The following is a 25,515-nucleotide window of genomic DNA, read 5'->3' as shown; positions in this document are numbered from 1 at the left end:
CATCAATGTATGCTTCCATCATAATCCGGAGTAATTCAACGAACATACGATTTACTAATCTTTGATATGTTGCTCCAGCATTCTTTAGCCCAAAGGGCATTACTGTGTAGCAGTATAGTCCTCGGTCAGTTATGAATGTTGTGTGATCCTGGTCGGGACCATACATACGGATTTGATTGTAACCAGAGTAGGCATCCATGAAACTTAAAATTTCATGGCCTGCTGTGGCGTCTACTAACTGATCTATTCTTGGCATATGGAAACTATCTTTTGGGCAAGCCTTGTTCAGATCTGTAAAATCCACACAAGTTCTCCATTTCCCGTTAGGTTTCTTGACCAGGACGGGATTGGCTACCCATTTTGGATATTTAGTTTCTTTTATTGATCCGTTAGAAATTAGCTTATCTACTTCTTCTTTTAAGGCTATATACCTTTCGGAGTTCAAAGCCCTTCTCTTTTGTCTAATGGGTTTTTCTTTAGGATCTATATTTAACCTATGACACGCTATTTGGGGATCTATCCCCGTCATGTCGGACTGTGACCAGGCAAATATGTCTAAGCTATTAGACAAGAGAGTAATTAAATTATTTTTGGTACCTGATTCAAGATATTTTCCAATCTTGAGCTTCTTCTCAGGTTGTTTTGGATCCGGAGTGATTTCCTCGACTTCATCCCCTGGGCCAATCTCTTCTCGGCTCGGAAGGCGTGGGTCGAAATCCGAGTCGATCATCATAACTTTGTGGACATCTTTGTCCTGACTCTCTTTGAGGTAATTTGCATAACAGCTTCTTGCGATAGCCTGTGTACCGACTACTTCACCTACCCCGTGCTCGGTAGGAAACTTCATTTTCAAATATTCCACAGAAGCGATAGCCCCAAGGGACTGCAAGGTTGGCCTGCCAATGATCGCGTTGAACGAAGATTTTCTGGGGACCACCACCCATGTTGTGTTAGTGGTTTTAGTCCTCGGGCTCTCTCCTACAGTTATCGGGAGTGAGACTACTCCCTTAGGCTGGATTGAGTCTCTTGTGAAACCATAGAGATTTTCAGGAGAAGCAGCTAATGCGTCTTGCTTAAGACCCATTTTGTTGAAGGTGTCTTCATAGAGCACGTCGACGGCACTCCCAGTGTACACCAATATTCGGTGCACATTCCTGTTACCGATAAGAGCTGATATGACTAGTGGATCGTTGTGAGGAAACATCACCCATCGATCATCCTCTGCTCTAAAGGTGATAGGCTTCGAGCTAGGCTTGGCTATCTTGTTAGGCCTTTGTTCGGCTGTGAACAAGATTTGTCGGGGGCCCGCGTAGGCCTCTCTTACATAGCTCTTTTGAGCGCTCCTTGAAGTTCCTCCCACATGTGGTCCTCCGACTATGAGCGAGATTTCAGCATATGCTTCACATTTTTTATCCTCTTGATCCCCGTGCTCGGCCTTGAATTTCTTCAGTGCTCCTCTTCGGATCAGAGCTTCTATAGCTTCTTTGAGGTTGAAGCAGTCCGCAGTGCGATGACCGATGTCCGCGTGGAAAGCACAATATTTTGTTTTATCTCTCTTTGAGATATCTTTCTTGATCGGCCTTGGCTTAGGGAAATCTTCTTTGTCCTGTGTAAGACTAAATATCTCCTCTATCGGGGCATTGAGTTTATGATATTTATCAAACTTACTGGAAAAAGGCTTCAGAGGTCCTGCTCCAGATCGGCTCTTCTTTGGTGGGCGGTTATCCTCAGAATGTCGCTCCTTGTGCTCTTCTCGGTAGCTCTTCGGTGGCTTCGCTTTTCTTGCCGCCAACCTTGCTTCCTCCGCGTTGATATACTTCTGAGCTCTCTTCAGGAAATCGTTGTAGTCCCTTGGACTAGTCTTCTGAAGTGACCACCAGAACTCCGATTCTGTTCGGACGCCGGAGGAGATCCCGAAGAGCTTAAAGTCTTCGTTCAGATCGTCAACTTGGAGAGCTTGCTCCGAATAGCGATTTATAAAATCTTTCAATGACTCGTCGTGGGCTTGTCTCACTGCTAGCAGCCTTTCTTTGGGAGTTTTTCCCGAGCTGGAGCCGACAAACTGTTCCATGAATTTTTTGGATAACTGCTTCCAGGATCCTATGGAGTTTGGCTTTAGTTTTCTATACCACCTTTTGGCTGAGCCAGTTAAAGTGATAGAGAATGCTCTGCACATAACTTCTGGTCCGGCCCCTTGCAACAACATCCAAGAAGAAAAGGTGTCTAGATGGTCTCCTGGGTCGGTCTTTCCATCGTATACTGGGATGCTCGGCATCCTGAAACGATCAGGCAGCGGGTGTTCTAACACGCGTGCTGTGAAAGGGGAGACAGCTTCTCCAACTTTCGGGATAGACTCCTTCTGACCTAGGGCCACTTCTTCGATTCGACGCTCCAATCTTCTAAAATTTGTTTTGTTGGTGCTCGCGCTGTCTTCAGTTTCCGAGCTTACCATGCTATTTCTGAAAGTGTTTGAATGACCTCTGTCCATAGTGGGCTGGTACCGATCAGGAATCTTTTCCTGACTGGACTGCTCTTTCTCGGATTCAGAGTCATCTTCCATCCTCTCATACCGATCTTTAGCATGTTTCCGAGATTTCTTAACCTGCGGATACTGCCCGACGGGTTCTTTCCCTGATCGGTGTGAGGGTTCTTCATCTGGGATCACTACCGCGCTTCGCAGTGTGACTTTCTTTGCCTGCAGCCTTCTCTTCAGCTCCCTGTTATTCGCCTCTAAGACCGAAAGACGCTCTTGCATCTGTCTTAATTGTTCTTCGAGACTAGGTTCTGGGAGAAGTTCAGCTATTTCCTCCAGGGTGAGAGGCAAGGTGCGATTGTGATGTTCTATCTCCGTCTCCTGGTTGGGGACAGTGATCGGGGTGGATGAGCTAGCCATATTCTTCAGTTGTGCCCCCTCCTTCTAGCGCCAACTGTTGACCTGTAAAATTAGTACAACAATATCTCACGAAAATACACAGACTCCGAGTACGAAGACTCCGAGTACCGAGATAATTTAGGCAAGACTTTCTCTTTATATAGACGAATCTAGTACAAGAGAGCAATGTTTTCTAGAGGTTCAGAATAAAAGAAAAGTAAGTCAAAAGGTCCTCCTTCGTTCTGTGCCGCAAGCTCTTATTTATACTTGTCTGGTGTAGCTTTGTGGTTGCGGGCTCTGACGGTTATTCTGGGGAACGTGGGGTGATCAATCCCACGTTCTAGACGGTTTTTGGGTAACTGCTGATTCCCTCTCGCCGAGGTGGGCGGTTACTAATCTTTGCACAATTTCTGAACCGTCAAGGTGTGCGTTTAAGTATTTGAAACATGTTTTCTTTTGGTTTGACTAGTCTTTGACCTACGATCTTCTCTTCTCTCCGAAGTTCTGATCGGTAGGTTTCGTTCTTACCTTATGAACGGGTTGTTCTTTTTCAATGTTTAACTCTTAGGTCTATTTTACCTGAGTTCGGTGCTGGATTTTGTATTCTGCTCGGGGTTCCGACTACCCTACTCGGTGTCAGACTATTTTATCCCGTAACATACGTGTATGTAACTAATAAACATATATTAGTTACGTATTAGTAACTAATTCACTAAGTTTAGTTACAAACTCGTACCTAATCCACGACATATAGTTACATATACATAACTAAAAAATATATTTACACAACCTTACTTGCATTCCACAAACTTGTCTGATGTACCTGATAAGCTTTATATTCGAATCTACAGAGAGAGCAGTCATTACTAAGGGCTTTTTCTCTTCTTTTGTAAAACCATTTTGTCATCCCTTCCCTCAAGAAATCAAAGATCTTCGAGATCGGAAACTCCTGAGCTTTGAGAAGTACAGAGTTCAAAGATTCGGCGTTGTTGTAGGTCATGATGGAGTACCTTTTTTGCTTAAATGTGCGCGAGCCCACCTCTCATGGCCTACCTCCTTCTCAAGGTAGGTTTGGATTCTCGTATCTTCTTCATCAAGCATACCCATAAACTTTTCCTACTTGACGTGTGTGTATGCCTTGGCGGCACCGGAAAATTTCCATGTCGCTTCCTTCGTCAGACCTTTGAATTTATTCCGCACGTTTCAGTAGATGGTACATGCAATACCCATGATCAAATTCTCTTAATACCTTTCCAACAGCCTGAAGTATTCCTTTGTTCCTATCTGACACAATCACCTGATGTTGTCTCTCCCCAATTGCTTTTTTCTTACTGCATTAAGAAGTAAACCCATGACTCTGTAGACTCTGAATCACCAACGCCAAAGGCGAGTGGATAAATCTATTCGTTTGCATCCATCCCACAAGCTGAAAAGAGCTGTCTTAATAGTAATTCGTCAGAAAAGTTCCGTCGATGATAATTACGGGACGAAGATACTTCCCTCCCCTTTTCCATGCGCTAAGAGACATAAAGAAGTATCTAACACGATGGGAACGTACAGTAGTCACAAGGTCGAATGAAGAACCTCGATTGGTCGTCTCCATCATGAACCTCAATGTAGGCAGCTTTACGAACGATTCGTTCTCAGTCCCATATAACGATTCTAAAGCTTTCTTTCTAGCCCTCCATGCTTTTTTATAATTCATTTGTACTCCATAATCCTGCTCCATGTGTGTCATGATGTCTTTAGGCCTACATGGTGATAATGTTGGATCTACGAGTTTGTGTTTCACAACCCCCCCAACCAAATACATGGTTGCCTGAGTATGTTGTCCTTGCCTGTATTGTGCAGCACAAGAGTGCTCAGAGTCGAACCTACAAACATTAGGCACAATAATAAGTTATATGAATGTATACTGTTTTACAGGTATTAGTTACATATTGGTAACTAATTTACATGTGTTAGTTACATTCACGTAACTAATATCCTAGATATTAGTTACATTAATGTAACTAATACGTATAGGTTAGTAACTAAACCAAGGAAATAGTGACTCACGTGTAACTAATTCATCATATTACGAAACGACAGACTATACTTATTTTTGTAGTATTACCTCCTTATATGAAATAATAGGGTTTCCTCAGTCTAACTGCACGCACAATCCACTTATAAGTCATCACGACAAACCACGTGGAGATATTGTGTAGTAGATATTCTAACCTTGAACGTAAAATGATTGTTGATTGCGAACATGCTCAAATGTTTTTGCATTGTAGCTTTGTTAGCATCCAATCCTCCTTTATATACCCTTATGGGAAAATGTATTTCCATCACATCCAAGAGTGTGGAATCTGATGATGGAACTGTTGTCGCTCCTTGAGAGGGCGGAGGAGTGCTCGGTTCATCGGGAGCTGGAGGGGGCTGGCTCGGTTCGCCGAGAACTGGAGGAGGGGATTGGCTCGGTTCATCGGCAGCTGAAGGGGTGCTCGGTTCGCAGACAGCTGGAGGGGACTCACTCTCACTTGTGTCAGATATGTTTTTATCGTTGGGGATATGAGATGGTTCGCCGACAGGTAGATGGGACTCTTTAGAGATGTTATCGAGCATATGAGAATCACGTTTCATCACAGGCGGCAAGAGAGCTACTCTTGTAACTGTAGTTCCCGGAAAACCACTTTCTCGGGTGTTCGAAGTGGAATCAACATGCGCAGAAGAAGTCTTCAATGACTCAAGCTCCAAAACCATATACATTTTTTATGTATTCGGTTTCTCTTTCCGAATATGTAAATAACATGCCAAACTAATGTCGGAGTCAATTAATATTGGTTTTACCGCCCCTTTTATTTCGTATTTCACACTCGGAACCCTATGAATATTTTTATTTAACTTTCCCCCGGAACACTTGAACAAAACTTTTGTCAATTCTTTACACTTGGTTGTCGGTGGTATGAGAGCTGCATACGAAACACTAGACTGGTAATAATCATCTCTAAGCCACTAACCATTATGCTTGACGTACGTAAATATATCTCCTTTCATAACCGTTGCAAAATTATTACAAGTATAGTTCGTTACACACATAATGTCACTAATTATTACATGCTCGTGTGGCTTGTTAGTTACATTTACTTGACTAAAAAAGAAAACTAGAGGAATTAGTTACTTAAAAGTAACTAAACATCCAAACAATACCTGGTCTCATTCTCCTAATTATTACCTGCCAGTGTGGCATGTTAGTTACATTTACGTAACTAAAAAAGAAAACTAGCGGAATTAGTTACAGAAAAATAACTAAACCTCCAAACAAAACATGGGTCAGTGACTTATCTATAACTAAACTCAATAACGTTTAATATGGATTTTGGCATGTAAATCTGAGTTTCGTAATTTTTGTTATCAAGAGAATCTGGGACTAACCTTTATTGATTTGGTCGATCCAGATCTGAGATTGAAATTTACCATAATCCGGTGGTAATCTCCGGTTTGAACACCAGCCCGGTCATCGGAAGAAATTGACGATTATGGTGATCGGAAAATATCTTCACAGAGATCGGAAAATATCTTCACAAAAATTGACGACAACTGCGGTAATGGTGGTCGGGAAAAGGTGGGACAGTGGGATCGGAAGTGAATTTTTTTTAGAGTAGAATGGCATGGCCGCATGAGGAGAAGCGAGCCGCATGAGGATGTGAGCCGAAGATGATGAAGAAGAATGATGCGATACTCATTGCAAGGAACACGATTTCCAACGGAAGAATCGTTTTCTCCATAGTGACTCCACGACCCAACGACTATAGAGACGCAAACCTTGGAATAATGAAGATACCACAAACGATGGTGAAAGATTGCTTGATAAGTCGGGGATTGAATTACACCACGATCGGATGCGAAAGACCGATTGGTAAGTCAGTTTGAACGTCACAAGACTCGTCTTGATAAGTTTGATAAAAGTTCATATAGAACTCAAGAGAAGACTCTCATTTTTTATCAAGATCTGGATCCTTTTCTCATTAAAATGAAGATGAATTTATAGGCATGAAACAACACTTCATGCTAGGAAAACCAAAGTCTCGTTTAAACCCATTAACACAATGAAAAACGTAATTAAAACCCCCTAGGTAATCAGACCACATAATGACACCTCTTAAACTCAATAAATACAACATTTTGAATTCAGTTTACTAATAAAACGAAAATAAACAATTACCAATTCTTTCAGCCAATTAAAAGATACCAATTTAAGCTGAAACTATATAAGAATCCCAAAACTCATGCCCATTTATAATCTGATGAAGAATAAAACGTTTTTGGCTTCTTAACCATCTCTTCAATTGCTTAGATAATGAATTAAGCATTTTCCTTCTGGAAGTGTAGATCAGCCCATGCCAAGATTTATACGTTTTCCATTCATCTTGGCTTAAACCATGAAAGTCTTCATTGAAGTCTTGGACTCTTGTATTTGGAACTGGCTCGTTGACATGTCTTGGTTTAAACGCTACTCTTATCATATCATACCCTCTCTCCCTCTTGGAAAAGATTTGTCCTCAAATCTTGCATGTTGTTGTTTGCAGCGATTGGGGATATCTTGAACTCCTTTGATTGAGAGGAAATTACTTCATCCTCCAAGCTCTTGTTCTCTTCAAAATCATTACCTTCAGAGTTTGGCACTTCTAAGTTTATTGTAGTAGGCTCTTCATTCAGCGTAGTCACATACCACTTCTCTGTGGGCTTTTTCATTTCTTTAACAACTTCAACACGCTGAACACGTTTTTCCTTGTCTTATTGTTCAGTCGGTTGTTCCGACATGGTGTAGATGTTTTCCATGAAAAAAAATCCACTCTGACCTCCTTTTCTTATGAATAAGACTTCTTGGTTGTAATTTTTCCTCAACTTGATCTAATCTCTTCCCAAGCTTTCTCGTTTCTTTTGAAACCATATCCTTCATTTCACTCAAAAGCTTATCAAAATCCATTTTCTTTGGCGACTGGTTCTCCTCTCTCTGGAACTCGCCAACCTTGGATTTTTCGGCGACCAGTCGCCGAGCAAAACCTCTCCAACTCCTCCATCGCCGTCTTCGCTCGCCAGAAGTCGTACATCGCCATTCCCGGCCTTCCTCCTCCACCGATCTCCGCCAAAACTCTCTATTGAAGCCTCCACGTCGCCTCTCTCCTTCTCCTGAAAATCGTTCTCAATCCCTGAAACAAACAGTTCATCAAAATCGATCAAATTAGGGTCTAGGAATCGGTGAATTAGGTTTACTTGGCGGCGGCAATCGCGGAGGAGAGAGGAGGACTTGCGGCGGAGATTCTAAGTTCGACTGATTGTTCGTCGAGCTGAGATCGTATTGATGGAGATGGCGAGGTTAGGGAAAATGGCACTTTTGGTACTCTATCGAATATAGACTATTTAGCTGCTAAATAAAATAATACATTGGCTACTAATTTAATACTCCTTTATAATTAGGCTAGTTATTAGCAAATCTCTTAATTTTATAATAAAATAATTAAAATTACGTTATCCAAATTTTAATAAAATATGAAAATCACACGGACTATGAAATTTAAAATGTTAAATTTGTAATTTAGAAAATGTGTAAAACATATTTAAAATATAGTCACGTTTAGTTAGTGATGTGGTCTCATGGATTAAATAACATTTCTATATTATTATTTTTATACGTTAATTTTGATAAATAACTAATTTATCAAAATAAATAAAATATTGATTAGTTTCTTAAGACCAAATTTGAAATCGGCCAGATATCGGTGCTCATATTTATATGATCGTTCAATCTTTAAATGAATTAAGGTCGTGTTTGATATAGATTAATTAGCCCTATTTTTGTTTTTAGAAGAAACTAAACCGCTTCTCCAGCGTTTGGTAAAACTTTTGTTGGGAAAACATTCGGATTCGATTTTAGAATTTGTACTGGATTCGAAAAAGCTAAGATTCCTAGCTTTTGAAAACAACGTTTTTAAAACAGCATGACAATTACTTTAATATCCCTAGTTTTTTTGTGAAATCCCTAAATTATCTCTTAAACTCTCGAACAAACTATTACAAACCGAGCTATACAAATCTATAGAAACTCTCATATATATCAGAATATTAGCAGGAGTTTTATTAGCGAGAGAGAGCATGGAAAGTCATTATTTTCTTATTAATGAATTGCCTTTAAATAGGCTGACTACAATTGTAACAGAAAAGAAACTAATTGACTATAAAATAGCAAATAGATTTGAATTGATCCTATACATGCGTATTCTGATATACACAACAATAAATATATACAGATTGACTAAGCTAATTTGTTCCTAAAAATATGAACATATAAAGGCAGATTTGACAACGTCCAACACTTCACACTTTGACAACGTCCAGTTTAAGTATGTGGAAATCAGACCTTCAAATAATACACACAGTTACAGTTCATTAGACAAACCTGTGAGGAACAACGCAATTGAAGCAAGGCGCTCTTGTTTTCATCCTCTCCACACATCTTTTGGGGAAGAAACTGAAAAGAAAAAGAATCAAGTAAACAAGTGGTAAGCTCTAATCATACTATGCAACTTTTTGACAGTCAAAATTTTGTCATCTCACGTGTAATGACTGAACTTTGGTGGCTCTCAATTTTCAGGACTAACCATATTTCGGAGATTGAGAGTTTGAACTTGATGCAGAGGAATTTTTGATGAGTGATTCCACAAACAAGGTAAATTATTTTCCAATGTAATCAACTTGTAACAAGTAACCACAAAACAGAGGAAAAACTTGAAAAAAAATGTCTACATTTTCACCACAATTCAAGTACTCTATGAAGTTCTTTTTATGTTTTTCAATTCAAGCCCTTATCTTCAATTTATCATTAACAACTCTTATCTGAACATATTACTACGATTGTGTCAAGGAAAAAAATCGAAATCGGCCATATCCAATTTGAGTTTTAAAAGAACTGTGTCTACACAAAGATCAAGTAGATCTGGATTTACTCCAGTACTACAACACAAAGACAATTCTATTCAATAAAGAAAACACATGTCTAACAACCTCAAAACCAAAAAATAAGCTTAAAACCCTATATTCAATCGGATTGAGGAATGACAGAACCAAAACCCCCAAACATAAACCCTAAATTCATTTTGAAGAATAATCGGATTTGAAGAAAATAAGTAGAGCGTACCTCAATCGCATCGCACACTCTGACCTCCTCCTACATTTCCCCGGCACTCTGTATCGCCCTCTCTCTCTCTCATGCTGAAAATGTTTTCGCGGCGCTATTTCAGTCGGCAAGAGAAAGTGAAGAGACTCACACCGAAGAAAAAGAGAGAATAGGTTCTGCTATTTCCCGGTGATCTGTATCTAGCTCTCTCTCTCTCTCTCTCTCTATCTAAAATGGTTTTCACCGTGTTGGTTCTGTCGGCAAGGCAAAAGAATAAACTCACTTACTGACCTTGGGAACGACAAGTACAACAACAAGATAAATGGTCAGTCGGTGAACTAATAAAATCAACAAAATAATGTAAAAATAGTAAATACATGTAAAAAATGAATATTTGTAAGTTTGTAACAATTAAATACATTTAAAATAGGTGGTTAAATATATCCTCTTAAACATTAATTTATCAATTAAGCTATATGTATTTTAGCTTAGATCCAATACATTCAAACAATTATCCTAAAATACCTTAAAAAAATAAGCTAGAGTTTTTTTTTGAACAATTACAATAATTTTTTTATTTATAAATATTATTGCAAATGAAACTCTCATTGAATGTTAAGTATTTTTCTTTTTTATACATATTAAAGTACAAATAATTCATTTTTTAAATATTATTTTATTGGTGTAGTAAAAATTTATTTGAATTAAATGTATACTTGTAGATGACTTAAAATCAAGATACACGACCTCGAACAAAAGCAATATAGGATAATGATGCGGTTGATATCTTATGCGACGTATGTATTGCGGAGATTGAAGCTGGAAATCGACCGGGAACAACCTTCACCAAAGTAGGATGGGAGAACATGGTGAAAAATATTACCCATAAAACACAAAGATTATACGATAAAGCTCAGTTGAAAAATAAGCTGGAGCTGTTGAAAGGTGAATGGAAACTCTGGAAGCAATTGATTGGAAAAGAAACTGGCGTTGGATGGAATGGTAACAATAAACTAACATACGGTGGAGTATACTACGTAGTAAAATAAATGTTTGTAACAAATAACTTCACAAACTTAAAATTTAAATTACAACTAAGATAACACTTTTTTTTTGTAGGAGAATAAAAAATTCGGAAAATTTCGCAAAGAGGGCATTTCTCCCGACTTCGAAAATAAACTAGATACGATGTTCAAGGATATAGTTGCAACTGGAGCGTATACATTTTCATCTACAACTAACCCTCTTCATTACGATGGTAGTGAGACATTTTCTAGTGCTGACATCGCAGAAGAAAGAAGTGATGAATAAGAGGATCCTGTATCTCAGCCGAATCCTCAAAAGAGTGTGAATAACAACAACAAAAATCCCCTAGACATCAATAATTTTCCAAAGTTTAAAAAAGGCTGGTGGACGAAGCAAAGTTAGTGGAACGGCTAAATTATCTTCTCAAATCGAGCGTCTTGTGAAGACAACGGAAGAGCGAAGCGACACCATATACTTAGTACGCAAAGACTTGCCTGGTACTAGTATCGTCGAAGTAATGGAAGTTGTTTTGCGACTGGACTATTTCAGAGTCGCGAGAAGAGAGAAATGTTTGCAACAATGCCGGATCCGTATACTAAAAAAATGTTGGCTCAATTACGAGTATAATCTAGTTTATGGCTCTACTCTAGGAGGAGCTCCAAACAACTCGAGCTTTTGAATTTTAATCAATCGTATTTAATAAGCGTTCTTATATGAGAACTAGATTCGTTGTTTTCCAGTTGTTTTTTAATTTTGTTTTACTATAATAATCAAACAATACGAGAACGCTAGTCTCGTTTATATACCCTGGTTACTTACTATTTTTTTTACACAGTAGGTTACATATTTGTTTTCAGGAACGAATGGATATCACATCAGATGATGAATTCAAAATTATCGCCAAATAGGAAAATAACGAACGCATTGTCCTTATACGGAAAACTGCTCATTTGATGCAAATTTATTATGATACATACATACATAAAGTTCCTTGTATGGATTAAAAAAAAGGGCGTATTTTCCTTCAAAAGCTGTTGAGGGGAAACAGAATTCGGTGCCAAAGAATGTTTAGAATGAAAAAGAGGTTTTCATAAGTTTGTGCTATAACTTGGAAACAAGTTACGGATTCAAAGGTTCAAGAGATATGACTGTATTGGAGATTTTAGGAATGACTCTAATGATTCTAAAACATGGTCTAGGAAATCGGTTAGTGCAAGAGATGTTTCAACATTCTGGTGAGACGATAAGTCGATATTTTTCGGAGACGTTGGATATATTATGTCTCATGGGAGTCGATGTCATAAAACCTGATGATCTAGAATTTAAGAGTACTCTTAAAGAAATAGCAAACGATTCAATATATATATGCCACATTTTAAGGTGTTATAATCATACTTTTGTGATTTATTTTCATCAATATCGTATTACGAAATTTGTATATATTAATTGATATATTTGTTTTTTTAAGGATTGCATTGGTGCTATAGATCAATATCGTTTCGGCTTCTTTACCTTAAGCAGATCAAATACTGTTTATCGGTAGAAATAAGATTCCTACTCATAATGTTCTTGCTGTATGTGATTTCAATATGAAATTCACTTTTGCGTATGCTGGTTGGGAATGTAGTGCGCATGATTCAATGGTATTCTCTGCCGCTCTTCGTGATACTGAGATTACCTTTCCAAAACCTTCAGAAGGTATCTATATATATATATATATATATATATATATATATATATATATATATATATATATATAGCTTTGTCTTGTATACAGTTTAAACTAAATCATTATATTCAACTTGATATGTCGCAGAAAGTATTATCTGGTAGACTCTGGCTATCCTAGTTTGTCTGGATATTTTGGTCCGTATAAAGGTCAAATATATCATCTGGAGCATTTTCGTGCGAGAAGAACTCAACCTACTACAAGAAAAGAAATCTTCAATCGCGCGCATTCTTATCTGAGAAGCGTCATCGAGCGGAGCTTTGGAGTGTGGAAAAAAAGATGAAGAATCCTGAATGTCATGTCGAGTTATCCATTCAAAAATCAAGTAAAAATAGTTATCGCAACTATGACACTATATAACTATATTCGAATGCATGCAAGACAATAGATGGATTTTGAAATATTTGATGAGATAGAGGGCGATGCCGAAGGGGATGCAAACGACACAACTGAAGATCAAGATGAAGATTGTCAGACTTCTTCGAGTAGTATGGACCAGTTATGAGATGAGATTGCTGCAAATTTAGTAGAAATGATGAACTTATAGTTTAAATTTTTGTCAATAATTAGAAAACTTTATATTAAAAATAAAATAAATTTTTACAATCCATAGTTATCTAGTTTGTAATTATAATTCATATATATATGCATATAAATAATCATGTTAATAATTATTATTTAATTTTTAAGAACATATCTATTTTAGTCTTTTTACTATAATATATTTATTTTACCAAATGCTAAATCAGTTTTTGTTACCAACAACAACTGTTTCATAAACATTTATCAAATACTATTTTTTAAAAAAACTAAATCTAAATGCACTTTTTTAAAAACAAAACTATGTCAAACGGTGTCTAAGAAAAACAGATTAGAATATAAATTGAAGATAATACGAGAAAATCAATCAATTTCAAAGTATTAAAAAAGACAAAATAAAATGAAAAAAGGAAAAAAAGAGAATAGGGAAGATTAAATTCCAAGAGTTGAACCAAGAAGCGGCCGTTGTATGTGGGTCTTTGGTCGAGGGAGCAGAAAACTGAACTTCGCACGATTAATCTCTCTCTCTCTCTCTCTCAAACACACACACACACACACACACAGCGCATCTAAACATATAGATATACATATACGCACAGCAATGGCAAGAGACAGTTGTATGACTCGCGTGGTAGCCGGGGCCGCTGTTGGCGGCGCAGTTGGCGGCGCTGTTGGTAACCTCTCGCCCCTCCTTTCCTCTTTTTGTTTCGTCAATTGAATTTTGGTTTCGATAAGGTTTTACCCTTTTTCTGGGGTTTAGGGCTTTTATTTCAAAATAAATTGTCTTTCTCAGAATACAGTTCTTTTCTTCCTCCTCGATCACCTCCTTATTAGTTATACGAATTCATTGGTTTTGCTGTGAGCTGCTAGCTAGTAATTTGATTAACCAGTCCTGTAATATAGGCTCAATTTTTCTTCTTTTTCCTTTCTCTTTTTTTTTTATAACTCTTTTTTAACCGTGTTTGAAGGACTCTTTGAGAAAAATCGATAATAAAAAATTGATGGAAACAATGTAGCTATGAAATATATTCGTATGTATATGTTGTACAAGGTAAAATCCAATCTTGATCACCATACTTTGACCAGGCAACTCCAATCGAGCTTTATAATTGAGGAACAAGTGAGGTCGGGGTTGGTGGTTCAATGACTCTAAAAAGTTTTATTTATGTAATCCCATAAGTATAAAGTGTTTTGTTTAAGAGAAAATTTTATTTCTTGGAAAAATAGAAAGAGTATGAGGAATCAGACGTACTGACATACTACATAACACCAGTTCTGTTAAGTTTCCAGTCTTAATAAGAAAAACATAAAGTGCTTTAAGTCTTTCTTATTAGAAATTTATCTATAGTATTAGTTTCTCTCAAATCTCTTCTACCTTGCTTTTAAAAACCTCATACATCTTCTTATTCCTTTTTCCTACTGAATACACAGAAAATGGTTGCAACATTTCTATACTTATTCCACCATGGCCTTTCTCGTAACCAAATACGTCTATAAAATCCTAAATTCTTCACAAGATGGCCCAAAAACGATGAGCCGTGGTCTCTGGTCTTTTATCGCCACTTTGAGATAAGCTGCTTTAATAATGCACGATGATTTTGTTGTAAATAGGACAAGCCTCCCATCTCTTTTACTTAGTTAAAGAAAACAGAGCAAGAGTGACGTGGCTGATCCATGAATTGGATTGAGGGAATGTTTTGGCATGGTCTATTGTTACTTCCCTTAGAGTGTAGTTTGGGACTCCAAATCCCAGTTTTAAGAATGTGAATGAAAAAGAATATGTGAATAGGGATGAATTTAGGGTTGTGCCTCTTAAAGGAGAGAAGGAGACTCTCGAAACCACAACTGTTGATGTTTTTATTAATTATCGTGCGACTCTGTAATTCCTGTTCAGTATTCTTTCTAGATTGATCATTGTTTGTTGCCCCAAATTTCTTTTGGGCCGTTCAAACTAATTCGGAGGATTAGAACTACTTTGATCATGAGATTAGCCGATATTTGGAAACTCCGTGGAGTTCATCGAAATCCTGCCTTTCGACATCTGCTATGTCGCAACTCTTGGAAACATTTCAGAAGAACATGTCATGATTGATCTCCAAGGTGCTCTAGTCGTTGCTTGGGTTTTCTCTCCCTCCCATTCCGACCATATGCCAAAGTGGACCGTTTTCTCTAAGATTATTGCTATCCCCTTTATAACAGTATAATATATTTTAAGAGGCTTAGCTCAAGTGATTTTATGTTTTGGATTGGCAATGGAAAATTGGTAATAAAATCCATGATTTTAATTAATTTTTTTCTTTTGTAGTGTTTTTATTTACTCGTATTAAGAAATTCTCCTTTCAATTTTGTTTGGACTCGGATTTAGCCTTGTATCACACTATAGAGTGTTAGTTAAACTATAGATCAGAGTTTGGTCTAGAGTTCTATATATCGAAGCGACTTACTTTGTGAATGAAAAACGTTTTTCCATGCCCGAGGTCTTTTTCCCTCTCATTATTATATTATATCTGATTTTATGAATGGCTTATGTCTAATGATGACTACATGTTCAGGTGCCGTATACGGAACATATGAGGCTATTAGGTACAAGGTAAACAAATTATCTTGTCTCCTTGACCTTACAAAATTAAGTTGTCCTTTTTCTATTTTTCCAAAATAATCAGTAAAAGTAAAATTTGCTAGTTTTCTGATTTCAATGTCTATACAAGTTATGTATTTCATTCCAGTGTTTTAATTTAGACCCTTAACCACGTTGAAATAGAAATTCTCCTTTCTAGTTTAGAGACACATCGGAATGCTGATATTTTGAACAATAAAGATCTACTGGTATGAAAGCACCGAATTTTCTTTGTACTTTATGGCGAAGCTGGGAGAAAAGAATTTCATATTAAGCTGCAATAATAAGCTGTTGAACAATTTTAAATGGTCAGGTGATCTTGGGATTTATCTTCTCAAGGAACTAGGGAAAAGAAATATGGCTCAAATGGAAAAAATACCTTTTGTCATCCATAATAATCTGGGATGTTCTGTTATATCTGACTGTAACGCAAAGCCGGAGTTCTTCTAGCTTTTCTAATTATTAAGAATATAGGATCAATATTCTTAGTGATGCTTACATTGTACCAATGTTGGAATGCAGGTCCCGGGACTCCTAAAGATCCGATATATCGGTCAAACAACGATTGGGAGTGCAGCTATTTTCGGTCTCTTTCTGGGTGCTGGCAGCTTAATACATTGTGGGAAGTCCTATTAAAAGCCTGTTTTCAGTCTCTTTTTTACCTGCTCCAAAAATAATAAAATTATGTTGATTTATATCTCTTATCAAATTTATGGTTACCAAATCAAGAAGACCGCCAATCAGGTTCGACCAGTCCATTGTTTCCCTATCTCTTTGATGTTTCATGGCTGCTTTTTCTCTTACTTTTGTTTTCAAGTTTTGTTTGTTTAATATATATGAAGTTGTGTAGATTTTTTATCATGGAATTTCTGCTGCAATTTTTTATTAACTCTGCTACCATTTGCATACACCAAAGGATTCGCATCCATAAGCTTGTGTTGTGCGGGTTAGGATTAGAAGTAATTTATGAACATTGTTTACCTGAAATGGCTCGAAATGGTGATTGGCTATGGGTTTTGGTTTATTTTGGCGAGAAGTATACAAGCATGTGCTTTGCATCTTTATTTTTTTATTTTTTTTTCTTTTTCCTATCTGTATTAATGAATTATGGATTATGTTGGAACTTGGAAGTTGTACTTTCAGAATAAAATCATAAATATTTAATATTACGCAAAAACCAAATATATTCGTGAAGCCACCAAATATACTTCCAGAAGGTTCATGTTCGTGGGAAATGCATAGAGATCTCTCCTAAAATCAACAATGACTTCATTGGAAGAGTCCCTCCCTCGACTCCCTCCCTCGACCGAAGATCCTAATCCGTCCAAGCCAGCTCTAGTGGAGGAGATCGCATGTAGGAAAGACAAGAAGGGATCGATGGCTTGTCAAGGGTCTCTATCGTGCCTCAAAACTGAGCTCGAAGTACTCACTTCTCCACAAGATATGATTAAAAAAAATTGGGTCCCTACCGGTCATTCAACTGGTGCCTCCCTTACTCTCGCTCAGTTGTTGGCACGGGTGGAGTCATAGACTATGGCAAGTTTGAGTATGAACAGGTTTTGAGACATGCTGGTTCTAAGGCCATTAATCTCCCTATTGACTATCTTTCTCTTCTGTGTGGTTTCATGCTCCTTCAACACCCTAGCCTTCTTACTGAAGATGAGATGAAGTCATCTTGCAATGTCCCTGCCAAGATTTCCTTCAGGTACAAGCTCCCTCAACCTCACAATGTTGTTGACATTAAGAGACCTCCCTTTGCCAAGGTGCCTCAGTATTTCTTTGCTTCCACAAAAGCTCCCTCTGTTCCCTCCATGTCTGCTATTCTTAGGTCCCATGTGGCTTGGACTTTGATTTGTGAACTCAAGCACCTGAAGGAGGTGATTTCCAGTGCCTAAGAGAGTAAGAGAGAGATTGAAGATGTGTTGAAGATGATGATTCCCTCCACCACTGCGTCTACTTCTTCTTCTCTCGCTTCTCTCCTTTAAGCTTTTTTAGACTTATTTCTAGTATGGTACCTAGTTTTTATCTCCCTAGTCTCAATTTGTCTTTCTTGAGGCAAATAGGGGGAGTACTTTGTGTGTGTAACTACTGTGAAACTCTACTCTCTTATGCTAATGAAGACTCTCGACTGCTTCTCTGCTATGGTTCTTTCTTTGTGTTGATGTGTTATTTGAGCTCCTATCTGTGAGTTTGTTGTGCGCTCTTGTTGTCTCTATTGTAAGTCGATGTGACATGTAGAGTATGGCTGTGTGTCGCCAAGTCTTCCTCGGGTGAGTCAGTTTGTTGAGTGAGTTTCAATGTTCATTGGACTTGTAGTGTTTTGCCTACAAAAAGCCAAAGGGGGAGTTTATTGTTACTCTAGTGTTGGTTGTTTTCGTTATGCCAAACCTGTTGTTCTCTCTGATGTTGGAAACATCTTGTAGAACATTATCTGTGTGCTTTAAACGTCAAAGTTGTGATGTGGATATTTGTTGATAGTCCTTTTGTCTGATTCGCTTCCGCATTTTTCCGATCGTCCAATAAGCGTTCTCCATGTGCATTGAGAAACCCTAGCCCTGGACACTATGCCTATATGTGTCTTATAAAAGGTTTGCTTTCTCTTTTGGGTAGGGTTACAAATCTTGGTATCTTGTTGCAATCGTCATTGCTGATACTTTGCATTTTCTAGATGTGTGTGACTCTGTTTGATTGACTACCATTACTAGAGCTGGTCACAGAGTTTGTTGTGTAGCTGGTTCAAGTTATTGTATACACATATTGTTATAAGCATTGCTGAAACATTGGGAGAGTGTGAGTGGAAAGTGACGAAGGTCAAACTTAGGGGGAGCTTGAGTTAGATATTAACTAGGGTAGTTTGAAGTTGAGGAGACCTGGAAGGTGATCATCCACGACCGTTCGAAGTTGTACTTACTCTATCGTCTAGTGAAGTTTTTCTTTTCATTGGGAGTATTATCCCCCAAAAGTAGGTACAGTTGGTCGAATTGGATTACCATCTCTTGTGTCTATTTACTTTCTGTTTACATTCTCGTGCTAATTTGCTAAACTAATAAATTGTTACCTAACCTGTTAAAACATTAAAAAAAAATCAACTAAACAATAGATCTATTTTTTCAAAATGGATATTATTTTGTGTTTATTTCATTTTCCTTGTTGACATTAATTTTGGGTCTTGCTGTTTTTACTTGTTTGCTTGACTGACAGGCTCTTATTTGGCTGATTTTTAAATATTGTGGTTGAGATACTTAAAGACGATCAGTGGTGTGCTCTTATTATTTTTTTTAGTAAAACATTCCAAAGCTTCGTCTTATGGTTTGCAATTTGAAAGTTTTTAAAATTGATAAAAACTTGTAGAATCTTTTAATTATTATTATATATGAAACACATATATGTGCATGTGAATCGAATGTAATGATCGTTGAAGATAAAGTGCTAATGAAAAGTGAACTACAACTTGAAGTGAGCTTGAGCAAACCTTAAATAAGTCAAACATATAGAATTTGCTGAAATTAATACAAAAGCTTTTAAGCTGAGGGTTATGTTGTTGATCATATCCAAAATATCTCGTAGCTAATACTCCAACTCCTCTTATAATAAATTTTTTCCTTGACCCTAGCTAATATGTGGCCATCATCCTTAAACCTATATGATTTGGCATCTAAAAAACATGAATGGCCAAATGGCTGTGAAAATTATTCTATCGTCTAACAGAGCCTTTTTTTTACTAACGAACCCACAGCTGTTTATGTGTGTTGAGGTGCTTACCACTAAGTTTACCACTCTTGTCTGTTTAGAAAGTAAGTTATAATTAAATATTGGTATGTTGAGATGTTTTGAAAAAAGAGTAGTGTTGCTTTAATTTTTTTTTTTTTTAACATTTGTTAATTGAAGATGAAAATTTTCATTGAATTTCAGATTTTATAGTTATTTGGATTTAAAGTTATTGTGTCACCTAGGAGTACTATGTAGCTAACAATTTTTAAATATTATATTGCTTCACTAACTGTTGAAAGTCCTGATATTGGAGAGATTGATTACTCCTTAAATCTCAAAAGTGTCATGTACTTGTGTGTTAATGATTGATTTTTTTTTTTTTTTTTGCATGGTCGATTCATTTATTCTCTTATTTTATTGTTTTAATGTATGGTTCGTAAAGTATAAAATGATTTGCTATTTGTAGTCGAAATACAATGTTTGAAGATGTGGTAATATGAACAAGTAAAGCAACTTGGGATTTCAGTCGCGCCTCTATGGCCAAGTGAATTTCATACTGTTGATTCATCTGATGGTTTTTAGAAGATCTTGATCTTTTAGCCCTTGTAGATTTGTGGTTTAACACTTTGGTGATGTGCAAAGCCCTGAAAACTACATATAATAATACTTGAAGGTGAAAAACAACAACCGGATTCTTTGTGAACTAGTCCGGCCGCAATTAAGGCGATGCAGAAAGCCACGCTAAGCTCTCGTAGTCATCATCACTTATTTTATTTTATATTTTATATTTCCAATTTGACAATGCTAATACAATATTTATATTTGCCGCGTAGGGGCATAGACAATGTTGACAAAACAATGGATGCGATGAACGAGCAAACAAAAAACATGAAGAAGATTAAGATACTTTATTGGATCCGATCAGCCCGGTGGTTGATTTCAACGAAGCGGGTATTCCTCTCTTAACATTGGCATCAGATGCTGAAATAAATAATAACAAAAATTTACAAGATTGTATTATATTTGCCGCGTAGGAGCATAGACAATGTTGACAAAACAATGGATGCGATGAACGAGCAAACAAAAAACATGAAGAAGATTTAAGATACTTTATTGGATCCGATCAGCCCGGTGGTTGATTTCAACGAAATGGGTATTCCTCTCTTAACATTGACATTAGATGCTGAAATAAATAATAACAAAACTTTACAAGATTGTATTATATTGCACGTACGCTGAGATGGCTCTTTAAGCAGCTCTACCTTCTTCATTTTGTGTAAACAACTAGAGAAAAACAAGAATAAGCAGTGGCATTAGAAAAGCAAGACTAACTTTGTGAACTCAAACACGGACGGACTGTTTTTGCCTCAACATATGTAAAGATTTTGAATGATAGTGCTTGTAAATTGATCTGCTAAACTAGAAAAACCTTTCTCAAATTTCTTTATTTTCTCTGTAATTTCTTCAATTTGGGTCTGAAATTAATCATAATTAATTTGGGTTTTTTTCTATAGTTTCCGAGTTCTAGGTTTTCAATTGATGAATAATCCTAAATGATTGTTTATTCTAGATGATTTAGATTTTGGAATTCAGTTTGAAATATAGATGTGGCATTACTAATTGTCTTGATGAAACCTGTAAATCTTTACAGGGGATATTGTTTTCGTGAATAATATTGTTTTACTAAGACAAACACTTTATATTGATAATGGATGACTTGTCGAAGGTTTGGAGAGAGGTAAGCATAGCATTGAATTTCATGTCGCTTCTTTTATTTATTTAAAAAACTAAATCAATAAAAAATGAAAGCTTTGAAAAGCCATAACAAGGCACAATATATAGATCTTCCTGAGAAAAATAATTAAAATTGGAAACAAAAGCAGAAAAACCAAAGAGCAATTGAGAGATTTATCGAGTCCTAGACTATAAATTACAATCTATTTACTCACAACTATTTAATATCTCACAACGTCACTGTTTATGATATCACATCTAAATTGTTCTCACGTTTTCTCTTCTTACTACTACGGCTTGAGTTTAGATAGTAATTAAATATAAGCAGGATTGTAATGGGCATGAATGAATCGGATGGTTCATCTTCTTAAAGGACTGATTTTTTTTATCCTTAAAAAATTCTAGAGTCTTAGACCAATGAGACTTTTCGGGGGAACCGGACGGGAACCGGCGAACCGGAGAGGACTGGGAAGGTAAGTGGATACACTGTTTTTCTTCCTTAAACCCGATTGAAACCCGGTCGAACCAAACCGGATTCCTTTATACCGATTCCCGTAGTACGAAAGCAACATTTGCTTCATTTTCCAAGAAAACCCCTCTTCCCCGTCTTCATTTTGACGAAACCATAGGCGTCCGGATTTTGTTTCTCTAAGACCACATTTTCTCAGTTTTCGGTCCATTTTCTCGGTTTCCTTCACCGTGATCGTGCTTCCCGGCGGATTCCATTCGTGGCAAACCATTTTTGTCAGATTTCCGAGGTAACCACACACGGAAATCTCGGATTTGGGGTTTTTTTTTTCATTTTTTCTTAATGTTGTGTTTAAATCCATGAATATGACGATGAATTGATGGTTATGATGATGAATATGTTGATTTTAGATTATTATGAGGATGAATTGATGACCTATATATGTTGGTTTGAAATGAATTTGATGATGAATTGATGACTATTATTATGGATATCTTTATTTCAGATGAAGATGATGATGAATTGATGATTATGATTATGATTATGAATATGTTGATGAATTGATGGTTATGATTATGAATATGTTGATGAATTGATGGTTATGATTATGAATATGTTGATGAATTGATGATTATGATGATGAATATCTTGATTTCAAATGAATATGTTGATGAATCGATGATTACTATTATAAATATGATTATGACTAAGTTGATGAATTGATGATTATGATTATGAATATGTTGATGAGTTGATGATTATGACGATGAATACATTGATTTCAAATGAATATGATGATGAAGTATGGCTTCCGACCCGGCACGGAAGTATTGCAAGCCCGTCGAAAGAACGACCGAATGCAAGCTAATGCAAATTTTGCGAGTACATCATAGGCGGTGGTGGAATCACTCGTGTGAAAAATCACTTGGCGAACATAGACAAAACAAATAGTATGAAGATGTGGGACAAGACTCCTCATGAAGTACATGAGGAAATGTGAAAGTTACTCTATGTATGCTCTCAAAAGAAGAAGCAACACGAGAGTTTGGGTGAGTCACTGCGAGCCGACCTCCAGAAAAGTCTAGGAGACTTGGACGAAGAGATAGACGAAGGTCCCGGGTGATCTTCGGGATCCTCTAATCCAAGAAGATCGCACTCCGGGGTCAAGAGGTTGGCCAAAGTAGTCGACCGATTCTTCATTCACGAGTCGCGAAACACTCAAGACACTCTATGTATAATTAATTACTAATTAGTGTGTTCTATATTTTTGTCATACGTGTTATAATCAAGGTTTGACTTTCTGCGGAAACCAACCGAAAACTTTGAACTTTTTATGGTACTTTATGTTGAATTTTATCTTGGTTAGAACTTTGTGTTTTATATTTTGTCGTACGTGTTATAATCAAGTTTGACTTTCTGTGGAAATCGACCGGAAACTTTGAACTTTATTAGACAAATAGTTGAATTTTATATTGGTTTGAACTTTGTGTTTTATAATTTTCCGTATGTGTTGTAATCAAAGTAATTTAGTTTTGCAAAATATGAAAATATGAAAATTATGTTTATTTTTGCAAAATATTTGTCTAAATACCCCTCAGTTTCCTACATTTTTTTGCCGGTTTGCTCTACGGTAAACGGTTTTCTGTCGGTAACGATTTCCCTTTTTTTTTCTGAATACCCCTCAGTTTCCCCTCTGATAAGCGGTTTATCCCCAAAATTGAAGTCTTGGTACGGTAACGGTAACTGTAAGACAATCCTTGTCTTAGACTAGCACATCAGGATCTCCATCGTCATAGTTGAATATAGAGGTGTGTTGCTTAAATCTAGTACAATGTATGTTATCTTAACTATTATTTGTTTTTTGAGAATTTATTATTTTGTGGACAATTTATATTTTGTATCGAACATCCTTTTATTCTTACTGCACAAAGTTGCAGAGCTTGAGAAATGGAACAAAAACTCTTATACTCTAAAATTGCATTTATCTCGGATTGTATACTTCTATGTCTTGTGTTTAAATATTTAAACATTATATTATTTATTTTGTACTATAGCCATATTGTTAATAATAGACGGGAAAAATAATCAAACGAATTGCAAAAAATTAGTAAAATAGATAAACAAGAAACTAATATAATAAGCATATAAACATGACATACTCTACTAAAAAAAAAAAAACATGACATACTATAAAATAAATAAATAGATAAACAGGCATAAATAAAATTAGTAAAATAATTAGACAAATTGCAAAAAATTAGTAAAATAAATAAACGAGAAACTAATATAATAAGCATATAAACATGAAGTACAATAAAATAAATAAAATAGATAAACAGCTCGATATCACCAAGAAATCGGTAAAGGAGGAAATGAGAAACGTCGAGGCTTGTCGGACGATTTCCTTAAAGCGTTATTGCTCTCTCACCGGGTGTTGGAAAACATGAGCAATTGCCTTCCAGGATTCAACGACGTACGAGATGAACAACGCACCAACTTGTTCAACTTTGGCGAACTTGAACTTATGCTGAAAAACTATCATCAACACCGAGAGAATTGAGGGCCGGGAAAGAAGGAAATAATTTTGTGCGTGTTTTCTATAGCCTTTCAGTCATGTGCTTGGCTCATTGCTCTCTCCTTTTCTCTGCCTAGAATGAGAAAACATCCCGCCTTATACAGGCCTATTTTCTAAACGTTTTTTGACAAAAAATTGCTGCCTCTTAATGCACATTACACCTCTTAAATGTGTAAAAGCTTTTGCCACAATGCCCATTAATGTATGCTTGCTACCAGCCCATAATACGCATTAGTGCATTGTAATATCAGCCGTTAGTGCACTTAACAACCCAATTAAAACATACAAAACATTTTTAATTAATGAAGGAAATTAACTGGTCCAAAGAATTAGACCACAACGCATACAAACTCATTCAGATTTTTTTTTTTTTTTTTTAATGTTTTACAACACACTTTGAGCATCTATTCTCATTCATCTTAGCTCCGATTTAGACAAATAAGTAACCGATCTCTTACCTCTCACAATGAGGGATAAAAATCATTCATAACATTTAAGTTTTGATGAGTGGATCCTCATCGAATATTTTTCCAAAAATCAACAAATATAATGATATTAAATACTCTCAAATATCAGTAAAACACACAAATTTCCAACGCGTTGTTTTGTCTAAAAATGGAATAGAAGCTCATGTACTCTAAAATTATGTGGATTATTTATCTTAGATTATATGTTGTTTATGTAGACAGTAAAAAAAATATTATTGTATTTATTGTTTCAGTAAGCATACCTTAACTTGACTCACCATGCTTGTAAATTTTATAACTACTTTTTTTTTTTCCTAAACACCAATACCACATATGCACACATTTTTCACCCTATGTTTACTTTCTCATATGATAATAAGCTAATTACCCTATTTTTAAATATCGTTTAAAGTTGAAGATTCAATAAAAAAAAAAAAAATTATTCTATATAGCGCAGAGAGACCAACTGCACTGAAAACTTATATTAGCTAATAACCCAGTCAAACCGTTGATTATTTATCTAAAATTTACAAAACTTTGGTTATTTACCTAAATTTTACCTAAAACTTACAAAATGTTGGCTCTTTATCTAAAATTTACTCTAATCTTAATT

At 36.3% G+C, this 25,515-nt stretch overlaps 1 protein-coding gene across 1 annotated transcript; it reads left to right on the top strand.

Moving 5' to 3' along the window:
• The first annotated feature begins 13,723 nt into the window (after positions 1-13,723).
• LOC149380843 (reactive oxygen species modulator-like protein) lies at positions 13,724-16,956 on the top strand. The gene is made up of 3 exons (XM_089629926.1): positions 13,724-14,003; positions 15,882-15,919; positions 16,469-16,956. The coding sequence occupies exons 1-3, from the start codon at positions 13,799-13,801 to the stop codon at positions 16,580-16,582; spliced, it is 357 nt and encodes a 118-aa protein (XP_089486052.1). The 5' UTR covers positions 13,724-13,798; the 3' UTR covers positions 16,583-16,956.
• Positions 16,957-25,515: the final 8,559 nt, after the last annotated feature.

The sequence above is a fragment of the Urtica dioica genome, chromosome 11 (genome assembly GCF_054948205.1).
Source record: "Urtica dioica subsp. dioica isolate 48M chromosome 11, U.dioica_male_clone48M_v1_H2, whole genome shotgun sequence".
Taxonomy (NCBI): domain Eukaryota; kingdom Viridiplantae; phylum Streptophyta; class Magnoliopsida; order Rosales; family Urticaceae; genus Urtica; species Urtica dioica.
The sequence above is the reverse complement of the archived record's forward strand: the minus strand, read 5'-3'. Positions and strand labels throughout refer to the sequence as shown.